The sequence below is a fragment of the Lolium rigidum genome, chromosome 2 (genome assembly GCF_022539505.1).
Source record: "Lolium rigidum isolate FL_2022 chromosome 2, APGP_CSIRO_Lrig_0.1, whole genome shotgun sequence".
Taxonomy (NCBI): domain Eukaryota; kingdom Viridiplantae; phylum Streptophyta; class Magnoliopsida; order Poales; family Poaceae; genus Lolium; species Lolium rigidum.
Window position 1 is genome coordinate 135,199,790 of NC_061509.1, and position 12,700 is coordinate 135,212,489.

Below are 12,700 nucleotides of genomic sequence, written 5' to 3' on the forward strand. Positions count from 1 at the left end.
TTTCGCCTTGCTGTTTCGCCTTCCGGCGCCTCCACAATTTAGGTTTCCTTCGCGGGCGACGACGAGGCGTGATCGGCCAAATACTCCGAAGTGGGGGCGGTGCATTGGATGGTCTCGATCCGCGCGGCTCCCTGCTGACCGCCTGCCTGCTGCGATGGAGGCGGACGCCCGCGGCTCGGCGGATCACGTCGCCACCGCCGCGCCGCCGCTCAAGGCAGAGGATGCTGCTCTGTCCATGGCCCCCGCGCGGCCGCTCAAGGCAGAGGATGGTGCTGCGGATATGGCCCCCGCGCCTCAGATGTGCGACGAATTGACTGCTTACAACAACCCACCCACGGAGGAAGACGAGGAGAAACCCGACCTTGCTGTCAAATTGGAACAGTCGTCTGTTGATCCTATCTCCGTGCCCTTCCAAGTCAAGGTTCAGATTGGTGAGGAGAAGGGCTCTACAACGGATGAGAGGCCTGTGATGAGCGTCTATGATGAGGCTGTTTCCGTGCCCTTCCAAGTCAAGGTTGAGATTGGTGACGAGGAGGGCTCTAGAACTGATGAGAGGCCTATGAGAATGGATGATGAGGGTTTGCTAGCTGAGTCTGACGATTTGAACACTTGCCATGTTGCCAACAACGGACTGTCGAGTATGGCGCGAAACGCTCCCTGCAGCGAAACATGTTCTTCCAGGGATGTACTATGCGTGCGTGGCACAGAGGACAGACAGACAGGTAGGAGCCAACATGAGTGGGACGGTTTGGCGGGTAACGGAGGCTGATTGGGGTGGCATGGCAGAGGTAATGACAACCGAAGCCGGTCTAAAGACGGTTTCTGAGGGATTGTCCGATTCGGTTAAGCACGGCGCCGAGCGATGGCCACGTGGGGTTGATGGCGCCGTATTTATGACAGATGACAGTCATGAGCTGCGACAAGGTGATTCCATGCCAAAAATTGAACCCGAGGTCTCTGGCGGGTTACATGAAGATTCAGTCCCTTCCGTTTCTGGGCGCGTCAGTGTTTCATTAAATGGCAACACAGATCGGGCTGGTGAAATGCGCTGTAGGGAATCACATTGTTATGCTGTTGGTTTTTCAAATTCGGTAAAGTTTGATATCCAGCAGCTGCCACATCACATGGAAGCCATGCTTTTGAAGAAAGATGTTAAGCGTGAACTGGAAATGGATGCTTTGCTGCCAAAAATTGAAGCCAATGTATCTAGTCCTGCGCATCAAGATTCAGTTCCTACAACTTTTGGGAGGAACCTTGCTGTTTATTTAGATGGCAAGGATGGTGAAATATCTCAACACAAAACAGGCATGGAGAAACTGCCTTCTGGCTCACTGGGAGGAGGTATGCTCTCAGGTGAGAATAAATTTTCCACGATGGAAGGGTGTTATGCAAATAATAGGGGCTTGGGCCATCAAGGTTTTTCTGGTATCGAATTGGGTTGTCCAGATCATTTGGCACTAGAGCTCAATGCATGTAATTTTGTCGCTCACAAACCTTGCTCTACTGTCTTTGCTGAAAATGGTAACGATGAAGAATTGGAAAATCAAAATTCAGAGTCATTAAGTGTCTCCAGACGTAGGAATCCAAGAAGATCTGCCTCATCAAGGAATCCTACTCTTGAGAAACATGATCAAATATGCAAAGGAAGCAATAGTTCACGCAAATCTAACAAGATCGAGAGTTCTTGCTCACTAGTTGAAAGCACCATCAATAAGTTCCCCAAAAAAATCACAAAGCTGAGAAGTGGCATCAACAGACCACTGAAATCTACTGCCTGGGGCAGTCTTCAAAAGCTAACATGTGGTTTTGGCCTGAACGGTGAACCTTCTACCTCTAATTCTCATCTGGTCACCCTTGAAAACGGAAGGTCACATAAAAGATCTGGGAAGAAAGAGCAACCTAGTGTTCGGAACAGTCGAAGTTCAACATGTGCAAAAAATAAGTCCCCTCCCTTTTCTGCTATGGGATTTGCATCCGATGAATTGAATGGGCAACCTACCTTTTCAGTTACAACTGGTACTTATGCCTCCTCAGAAGGTTACATAGGAAACTTTCCAAGATTGGATCTTCGTGCTTTGGTCAATGGTTCTGGCGATGCTCACAAAACTGAACAATATATGTCTATAAAGACTGACTTGCAGCAGTTAGACAGGTGCTTGGAGAGTGCTACTCAAGAAACATGCCCTGCATACATCTGTGGAGACTTTGCTAAATCAACATCTGAACCTTCTCTAAATATTGCCAGTGTTGGATTTTCACCTGACTCTGTTTTGGAGGTAGCTTCTGCTACATGTGAAAACAACACTTCTGACTCTGGAAAGAACCTTGCTTCATCATCAACAGATTTGGAGCAGTGGGCCCAAACTGTGAGGGGGGATGAGAACACAAGAAATGAAGAGACTAATCCGTCTCACGCCATATCAGGTTTTATTGGTAAGGGGAAAGTGCAAGTCTTAGAGAAGTCCAATGCTGTCAGGAAAAGTAAAAAAGTGGGAAAGCAGGAACAACAGAAGAAAGACGGAATGAAGGGAAAGAACATAAAAAATAGAGGATCCACCAAAAGTCCTTCAAAACTTGGGGCCTTCTCTGATGATTCATATTCACTTGTTCCATCAGTTCCTCCAAAGTCTGGTTCTTGTTTTGAGCTCGCAACTTCTGTCACACAGTGTATCAGTATGCGTGAACATGAGAGTGTGCAGGGTCGTCCTGTAATTGTCTGTGCACTTGACACTGTGAAATCACAGAGACGGAAGAAAACTGATGATTCTGGAGGGAAGAAGGATACGATGTGGGATCCATATGTGGATGGAAAAGGCATGAATCAAAAAATAGCAGGTGACGTTTTGTTTGATTCTGGATTGTCTACTTCACCTCCTCCATTGGTTACTGACCTGGCAGCATCTCATACGAATGAACAGAGTATGTCTCATTGTCTCCTCTTATTTGTATCTTATCATTTAATTAATTAATCCTTTTTAACTATCATGTATCAAGCAATTTCAATAGGTTGATATTCTAAATTTATATATAGGTAATAGTAGTCCAGCTAATGATTTTTCGTTCAAGAACTCCGCCGTTATATCTACTGGAATACCTAAAAGTTCTGCTTGCATAACAGACGGGGCATCCGTATCACAACGACCACGTGCTGCATGGGTATGCTGTGATGATTGCCAAAAGTGGCGCTGCATACCAGCTGACTTGGCAGATACCATTGGGACAACAAATAGCAGATGGTATAGTTTTCCTCCTGTTACCTTTTGACCAGTTTTCGCGGTTGCACCAGTCTGGTAATCTAATTGAGAATCCCTGTACTGGAGTCTGGTACTGTGTTGTTCCACTCTGCTAGAAATTTGTTTTTCTTAAGTTCTTCCTTTTTGTTTGGATAGTTTTTGTTGTCTGGCTGCTAATCCTGAATCAGCTAATTGAATGGAATGCACAATTTTGCTAAAATAGAAGAGTGACAATACTGTCATCACACTGCATTCCTTCTTATATGCCGTGTAAAGCTGACATGTCGATACTATCTTCATGTAATTCTATAGAACCTATATTCTGTATAGTGCTTTAACTCTTCGTATCTTGGCAGTAGATGCGAGGAAGAAATGCTCCTTAATTGTTCCCTGTGCGAACAGTTGTGGAGCTACAACTTTTTTCTCTGTGGCTTAGGTTCTAGTATCCTACACATATCCATGTTTGGTCTGTTCCTCTGATAATCTGTTTAAGGGTGTTTTAAGCTTCTCAAATATAACGGGGTAACCCCACAACCTAGCATGTGGTTCCGCCACGCTGTTCAAATCTGCATTTAGGTCGTCCATTTATCTTTTTGGATCTTGTGTATGCCGTTCAGTTGTGATATATTATTGTTACGTAATCGCATCTAGTTTTAATTTGTGTTCGTTTATTAAATGCTTCATGCTTCTGATCCATCCTTGTAACTGTGAAGGACTTGCAAGGACAACCAAGACAAGACATTTGCTGGTTGTTCGATACCACAAGAGAAGACAAACGCTGAGATTAATGCTGAGCTAGATCTTTCAGATGCTTCTGCTGATGAAGCTGACAATGATAGATCTAACTCAAAAGGTTCTAAATCTCTGTCTTGTTCATTTTCTTTGTTACTCTTTCAAGTCATATTTCTATAATATCTGCTTTTTATAATGCTCTTCTGCATCTTTTCTGTTGTGTAGCTTCTAGAGCACCATCCTGGACACATGTTAGGACAAACTCATTTCTACATCGTAACCGCAGGAATCAATCCATCGATGAGGTATGCGCTGAACTGCTGATTCACTAACTTCTTTCTGTATTGATAATTATCATCTATTTTCCTTGTTACAGTGTTCTTTTATGTAAAACTCGTCTACTTTCTTTTTACAGTTTTTTATTTGTTGTAAACCCGTATAGATTCTCATAGTTATTTGTATTGGACTCAGAGCCTGACAACTTATTCAATCTGCCTCCATTTCCACATATTACTCCCTCCGTTCCATATTAGTTGTCACATATTCGGATGTTTCTATACATAAAATGTGTCTAGATAGATCCAAATCAGCGACAACTAATATGGCACAGAGTGAGTATCAGCTTACCACTTCTCACTTCCACTTGTCCGATGGCATGGGAAAGTTGCCGTCAAAGTGCATAAAATGATAACATCTGTACCATAGTCACTCTAAATCAGGGAGGAGCAGATCGCTATGTTACATAACTTATTAAGTACACACAAGTGTGGTTACAAGAATTTCTAAAAATATTAACATTTCTCACCTCTACTTGTAAGACAAATGAATAGTGTATAGAAAAGAATATTTTTACCCTAATCGCTCTGAATCCCTTTCCCCTTTTGTTTTACTATATATTCACAATTGTTTAATCTGTTCCACCCTCTACTCAGTAATACATTTTCTATCGTGTTGGAATTCTTCTAATTCATTGTGGATTATGCTGTTTGAACCATTGCACAATTATATTGATGTTTTTTTTCTTGATTCACGGGCTTGGTGACCAGTTAACATTTGAAAAGAATAGCCTTTTTCGGTTTCATCTTACAATCTTTTCCATTCAATAATATCAGAGCATGGTATGCAACTGCAAGTCTCCTCAAGATGGCAGAATGGGCTGCAGAGATGGCTGTTTGAACAGGATGCTTAATATTGAATGCGAAAAACGTACATGTCCATGCGGGGAGCAATGTTCTAATCAGCAGGTAATTTTTATGCCTTTTTCTGTACTTAATGCATGTCTTCTCTACTACATTGATTTTGATCTTACAAAATACGGGGAACAGTTTCAAAGGCGCAGCTATGCAAAAATTAGCTGGTTCCATTCAGGCAAGAAAGGCTATGGATTGGAGTTGCAAGAAGAAGTATCAGAAGGACGGTTCCTTATTGAATATGTTGGAGAGGTATCAGTTCAGACTGCCTATGTCCTCTATTTTCCCTTCTTTCTTCTCTTGGTGGTGATCGTCCTATGAGACAGGTTGGGTGCATGCATGTGTGGTGTTGCTATATTCCTGATACCATGGTTGCGCTGATCCCACAAAAGCATTTTTTTATATGTGTTCTAATTCGCTGTTTTGTGGACTCCCTTATGTTTAGCTTTATGGACTTCTGAATTAAGCAGCAATAAAAAATACTTTGTTCATTTTCTCCCACATTTGATTCTAGTGAACTCTTAAAAGGATGAAAGGAAACATGATTCAGAATAACCAAATCCTTTCATGGTACCATCATACAAATCCGTCCATGTATATGTGCTTATATGAACATCATCAATTTACAGTTGTACTCCCTCCGGTCGGATTTAATCGACGCGGGAGGTAGTACATACGAAGCGAGAGCTGACCGCGAGTGCGCATCGATTAAATTCGACCCGAGGTAGTACTTGTCACAACATTTTGATGTTTCCCCAAAATATAGATAACTAGTTAATTACACAGTCCACAGTTTTAAGCCAAATATACAACTCGCTGAGATACAAATCCTCCTATATTTTTGTTCCGTTTCAAATCAAAAAATTGCGGCCATGTTTTTTTTACAAAGTATAAATGCTACCTCAAAGAGAAATTTGGTGTTGACGTCGTTCTTTCAGGTGCTTGATATAACGGCTTATGAACACCGCCAAAGAGATTATGCTTCTAAGGGCCAGAAGCATTTCTACTTCATGGCACTAAATGGAGGCGAGGTATGCCTTTATTTTATTTTATTTCATGTCATTATGGTTTGCCCATCAACCCTCTTTTCTATTGTATTACATGTTAACCCCGCATTTCCAGCCTTTCACTATTTTCTCTTGTTTTAGATCCCTCTTTATATCCTTCTCTCTGCCTTTAATAGATGATAGTGCACTCATAAGTACACAACCCTATGTTCCACCCACTTATCTCAAGTCATTCATCATGATTCCAGTATACAAATAAATTTTTCTTTGAATCTTTCCAGGTAATAGATGCCTGCACTAAGGGGAACTTGGGCCGGTTCATCAATCATAGCTGCAGTCCTAATTGTCGTACAGAGAAGGTGAAACTTCAGTTTTTTTTTTCATGTTTGCATTGTTGCCCCTGTTTCTTGCCCTGCCAGTTAAAATATCCTGATATTCTTCGATATTACTTAGTATATTTTACTCACACAAAATAAAAATACTGATGGTACTAAAAATAATATTCTATTGACAGCCTAATTTTACTTTTCATGTTGTTTCCTTGAAAATAGTGGATGGTCAACGGAGAAGTTTGCATTGGAATTTTTGCTACGAGGAACATCAAGAAGGTAAATACTATCATCAAGAAACTTAGCGTCATGGTTTTTGAGTTGCTGTATAGTCGCCGAGTCGTTTTCTCAAAATCATGGCGACTTGTGACTATACAGCGACTTCTGGCGATTATACAGCGACTTTCATCGACTATACACGGAGTCGCAGGCTTGGCGACTAACTTTTGATCCGCGACTCAATAACCTTGCTTAGCATGTTCTTAGATGTTATAAACTTGGTTTACTCTTAAGAAAATGGTGATTTACTTTGTTTATTTTATAACTTATAAGTTGTACAAATGAAAGGTCCTCCTATCGCATTATCAGAATTTTTTTCCTGTATTCGCCTATATCTATGTGCCGCATGTCATGTATATTTATTTTCTCACAGGGTGAAGAATTGACGTTTGATTACAACTATGTCCGTGTATCTGGTGCTGCGCCTCAAAAATGTTTTTGCGGCACTGCCAAATGCCGGGGTTACATTGGTGGAGACATATCAGAGTCTGGTATCATTTCCCAAGATGATGCCGAAGCAGAGCATTTTCAACCCCTGGTCACTTACAAGGATGCTGAGGAATTGCTAGGAAATGCGTATTCTCATGTCGCAGATCCAAGCATTGTTGAACATGAAACATCCATCCAACGAGAAGACTCAAAGGATGCTGAGGAAATGCTAGGAAATGCGTATTCTCATGTCGCAGATCCAAACATTGTTGAACATGAAACATCCATCCAACAAGAAGACTCAAACAACTGCCCACCTGCAACCCCAGATTCCGAACCTCACCAACAAACTTCGCCTATCTTATCTGACACTAGTGAGCCAGAAAATTCTATGGAAGCATGGAGCCCACAGGATACCGAAGAAGTCACCCGTACTCCTGTGCATGTGTCCCGAAACATAGAGAGTTCTTTACAGTTTCCAGTATACGTCACTCAGCCATTAGAGTTTTTGGAGAAGACTCCCAGCCCGATTGATGGACTGATGGCTCCAAATGTGATGAATAGATCAACATCTAGCTCTGATATGGGAGGCAGCTTAGTACCTGGTTTCCATGCTAAGAAGGAAAACAGTCTAAAACATCATAGAAATGTAAAACTACCATGTCCTATTGATAGTGAGCATACTCTGGGAGGTAAAACATTGCTGCCAAATTTAACTTTCTTGCCGCTTAACATGACAGTTTCTATGATGTCTGATATCTCACCGTTATCCACAGTTGAAGTGAGACTGAACAGCCTGCTGGATCGAGATGGAGGTATCAGCAGGCGAAAAGTATGTACCTTTATCTAATAATCAACTAAGTTCGAAATCCCTAATTAAAGAAAGGGAATATATTGATCTACATGGTAGCCCGCAGCACATTTACTCTACCAACTTTATGACTCCCTCTGTCTATAAAAGGATGTCGGAGATTTATCTAAAATTGGATGTATCTATACACTAAAGTGTCTAGATACATCCGAATTTAGACAAACTTCTGACATCCGTTTATGGATGGAGGTAGTACATGAATAGACTATCTTAGCTGGTGCTTCATGCAGATCAAATCATCAAATGCTCCATGCATCTTGCTGTGCCACAGCGCTTTACTGTGTAGCAAATTTTGTTCAGCATTTTAAGTAGCCTCATAGGTGCAGATGTGCAGTAGACCAAATGCCCCTTTTGCATGGAACAAGGCTCTTTTAACAGGAGATGGTTGGGAACACAAAAAAGGGTATGAGGGAAAGTGATACCAACATACATGGTTTTCTTGCATGGACAGATATATTCAAACAGAGTTTCCCTGGACAATTTTTTTCTTCTATCTTAATGTATATACATGCAGCACCCTGTATGTGACAGGAAATCTTTCCTTAGGCCGGGGAAACACAATTAAACATAGAGAATACTCAGATATGCTATTGTTCGATGAAAATTGGGAAGGTGTAGGAGATTAGATAACTCGATGGCCTAACATTTCCGGAGAACAAATGCGGAAGAACGAAGTGTATAATAGACAAATTAGACTAGTGGTACTAACATTGCTTCAGTACAAAAGCTGAAGGACATAGTGAATAAACAATATGAATCTTCTTAGGTTAAGGCTTCTTCATTGCCTGTGATCATGTGGATGACAAGGCATAGCTTGAACTTGGAAGGCTATACCATTTGCATGTGTTCACATTCCACTAATCTACCTTTAATAGTTTAAATATTTGTTTCTATTATACCCTTCGCTTACATGTTCTAAGGCATAGCTTGAACTTGGAAGGCTATGACATTTGCATGTGTTCACATTCCATGAATCTACCTTTAATAGTGTAAATATTTGTTTCTATTATACCCTTTGCTTACATGTTTTCTAACTAGTGATCTGAACAATTTGTTTTTCTAAACAGGATTCAACAAATGAATATTTGAGGCTTCTACTTAGGACTGCAGCGGATGGTGAAGCTGGGGGGACATCTAAAAGGTTTGGTTTACAGTTGCTAGTTGACGTGCCTAGCAAATAATTTATTTGGTCTAAATGTGCTACTTGTTTTAAATCTTTTTCAGTATAAGGGATCTTGCATTAATTCTTGATGCGCTTCTACAAACAAAATCAGGAGCTGTCCTCTTGGATATCATCAACATGAATGGTATATTTCTGCCTTTCTGCAACTTCCTCTATAAAAGCTAATCTTCTAGTTACGAACTGGTGTTTTTCTCCTCTGTTGTAGGATTGCAAATGCTTCATAATATATTGAAGCAGAATAGAGACCATTTCCTTCGAAGACCTATAATTAGGAAGCTTCTGAAGGTTTGGCACTGGTTTGATTTTATCAATTTATAGAATTACTTCCCTGCTGTATGGTTTCAAAGATAATCACCTTTGTATGGTTTCCAGTTGACATGTTCATATGAAGTCGTGACTCTTGTGATGTCCCATGAACTTTTCTTTTTCTTTTTCCTGTGCATTTCTTTTGGGAATCACATTTTTGTCACAGAATTGTAGAAATAGAGCTTTATTATTACCTGGTCCTTATGAACAGTGGCATCTTCCTTCAGGTATTGGAATTTCTAGCTTTGAGGGGAATCCTGACAGCTGAAAAAATTAATGAGGGTCCTCGACTTGCTGGAATGGAAAGGTTAGATTGTTCAAATTTGTACCTTCTTGTTCTAGTTCGTTAAATACTAATTAAAGAATTCTGTATCTGGTTGGACCGTTATCTATTTTTAGGCTTGTGTTATATGTTTTTCTATTTTGCTTTCTGTAACGACTTTATAATTTAGACTACATACGGTTTCACCAAAAGACAGTAATTGAGTTATTTTCTTTCGTATGTTAGATAGTTGAACTTTCCGGTTTCCTAAAACATCTTGTTTTATAGACTTGTAATTGCTTATGTTCCGCATCCTATTAGACCTATGTCCTAACCCTGCCTTGCATGAACCATATGCAACTAAAGCTTTTATAGGTTGATGTAAGTGGTTTCTTGATTTGCAGCTATATGTAGTTATCACAGGTTTTTGGTACTGTGATCCCCTTGACATATTAGTCTTTTACTAAGCCTTAGCTGGTGGATAATGTGCCAAGAGAAAATCTCAGTTGCCTAATACCTTTTTTATTGTTCCTTTTGAAGCTTTATTTACACAAAATTTAATTCCTTTCTTCTGAACCTTCTATTGTTACAGCTTCAGGGACTCGATGTTGAAGTTGACCCGGCATAGTGACAAACATGTAATGTACTAGTGACCATGCCTGCTTTTCAACTTCTGCTTTGGATATGCATTTGTATGTTCAAAAAGGTCTAAGGTTTACTAGTCTCGGTCTTAAATTCTCTACATTTTCAATATAACTTCTACTTTGGATATGCATTTGTATGTTAAAAAAGGTCCAAGGTTTACCAGTCTCGGACTTAAATTCTCTATATTTTATATATGATGAAGCGCAAGTTTTGCATTTTCTCAACAAAAAAAACTGCCTTAAATCTTTGCTGCTGGCTAAAAGTGGCTATTTGCCAGTTCTCATTATTTATTATTTTCTCCTGTTCAGCCATGTTCACATTCAGTTTAGGTTTTCTAATATGAAATTAGTAATTTGTCACTCTGCATTTGTAGTTCATGAATAGCTATGGCTTCATCCAGTTTCCCCAATGTCTAAGTTGGCCTGATCAATTTTTATGTTAATTTATGTTAATTTAACAGGTTCATCCTATTGCTCGAAAATTCTGTGATAAATGGATCCTTCCTTATATGGATGGACCTGCAAACTGTTCTACACATTCATATTCTGCTAGAAGAAAGCGCAAGAGCCGTTGGGATTATCAACCAGAAAGCCACTATAAAAAAACTGTGAAAGTTTATTCTGGACATAGAGAATTGGATCTTCAGACTAGTTTGATTGGAAATGGGTCGCAGGGGAATCGGGTAACAAACAGCAACCATAATGATGTTCCTGTTGCAGTTGATGATGCGCCTCCAGGGTTTGGTGCAGATGATGATGTGCCTCCAGGGTTTGGTGCAGATGTGGATGTGCCTCCAGGGTTTGGTGCAGATGAGGATGTGCCTCCAGGGTTTGGTGCAGATGAGGATGTGCCTCCAGGATTTGGTGCAGAAGATGATGTGCCTCCAGGGTTTGGTGCAGATGATGATGCGCCTCCAGGGTTTGAGCCTCAACAGGAACATCAGCCTGCACAAGCTCCTTTAGACTTGGGGGGTGCTCCAGGATTTTGCCAGGAGAGGTATCTGCCTAACTCGAGTACTTCGTCTGAAATTACAGTCGCTCTTGTTCAGCACTTTGGAACTCCAGAAGTTGAAGGAACCCAGTGTGGCCTGAAATGGAAGGTCGCACCTGGTGTGCCTTTTAATACTCGAGGGAGTCCTTCTCCTTCCACTTTGTCAATGCATATGCCTCATCATGATGGAGCACCTGCAATGAAACACAACAGTTCAGGATATCGAGGAAGAGGTGCGGACAGAGGCGGAAGAATACATAGGAACTGGCGGAATGGGGAAAGAACTAGATCTCCGTATGTTCAGGAAGGAAGGAAATCCCACAGCAATCATCATAGATTAGAAAGATGTGAGCCACCAAGGCATCAGGAGCATCATGGTTCAGGGTTTACCGGCAGAGAATGACCCAGTCCTGGCTTTGAACCTCAGTTAGTTCTATGCATGGTAACTATTGTTCACAAGTGTAACAGAAACTGTGTTAGCTTTTTATTCTATTTAACAGGAGAAGTTCATTTTATTACTTGAAGATATGCTACAAATAGGTCATTACCATTGCAGTTTTATTACTAATTTATTTGCTCCTTAGATTCTCCAATGTGTAATCTTATAGGAACAATTGATTTGATTCATATCTTACAGTCCTAAATGGCTAATTTTTCATTGTCAATCTTCTCCACTTCTATGTAGCGTTCGTTAGTTCCCATTTTGTTTTTCAGTATGCTGCAGTTATTATTATTATTATTTTGCTGCAAAGTGACATGTGCTGTGATTTTTATCCGGAACCTTGATATATTCTGGCTGGCTTATGCTTTCTGTTTCTGTCTTGCGCCCCAGGTCTTGCGGCCATGCCGACAAGATTCCTTGTCAGCTATATGCTGAGTTTATATTCAATTCCTTTGCACTATGTGTATGCGGTTTAAGAAAAAGGTTGAATCGATGATGTTTTGCTGCTTTGTGTGACATCGGTTCAAAGCAGAGATGTGACCCATCTAACAATTGTTTAAAACTCTTTATCCATTGGTTGTTACATGGTGTTCACAGCTGATTGGCTTTGCATGTGACATGTCAGATTAGAAACGTTAGTTTATTGAGGAATTGGACTTGAACCAAACCAAGACAGTGGTTCGCTTCTTTAATTCAAAAGAACCTCATTCTCAGGAAACTGTTGCAAGGCATGATCCTAAGGCTGCGGTTATCCTAAGGAGCTGTAGTTATAGTCTTTAGTAGTTTCCAAGTTTTCAGCGCG

General features: G+C 40.6%; 1 protein-coding gene across 1 annotated transcript; it reads left to right on the forward strand.

The window, feature by feature from the left end:
* Nucleotides 1-205: 205 nt before the first annotated feature.
* Nucleotides 206-12,121, forward strand: LOC124692384. The gene is made up of 17 exons (XM_047225740.1): nucleotides 206-2,919; nucleotides 3,119-3,236; nucleotides 3,947-4,086; nucleotides 4,191-4,270; nucleotides 5,078-5,209; nucleotides 5,291-5,407; nucleotides 6,094-6,186; nucleotides 6,444-6,521; nucleotides 6,714-6,770; nucleotides 7,144-7,891; nucleotides 7,976-8,031; nucleotides 9,138-9,211; nucleotides 9,295-9,377; nucleotides 9,459-9,538; nucleotides 9,787-9,866; nucleotides 10,414-10,459; nucleotides 10,927-12,121. Exons 1-17 carry the CDS (start codon nucleotides 615-617, stop codon nucleotides 11,857-11,859), a joined length of 5,220 nt encoding a protein of 1,739 aa, XP_047081696.1. The 5' UTR covers nucleotides 206-614; the 3' UTR covers nucleotides 11,860-12,121.
* Nucleotides 12,122-12,700: the final 579 nt, after the last annotated feature.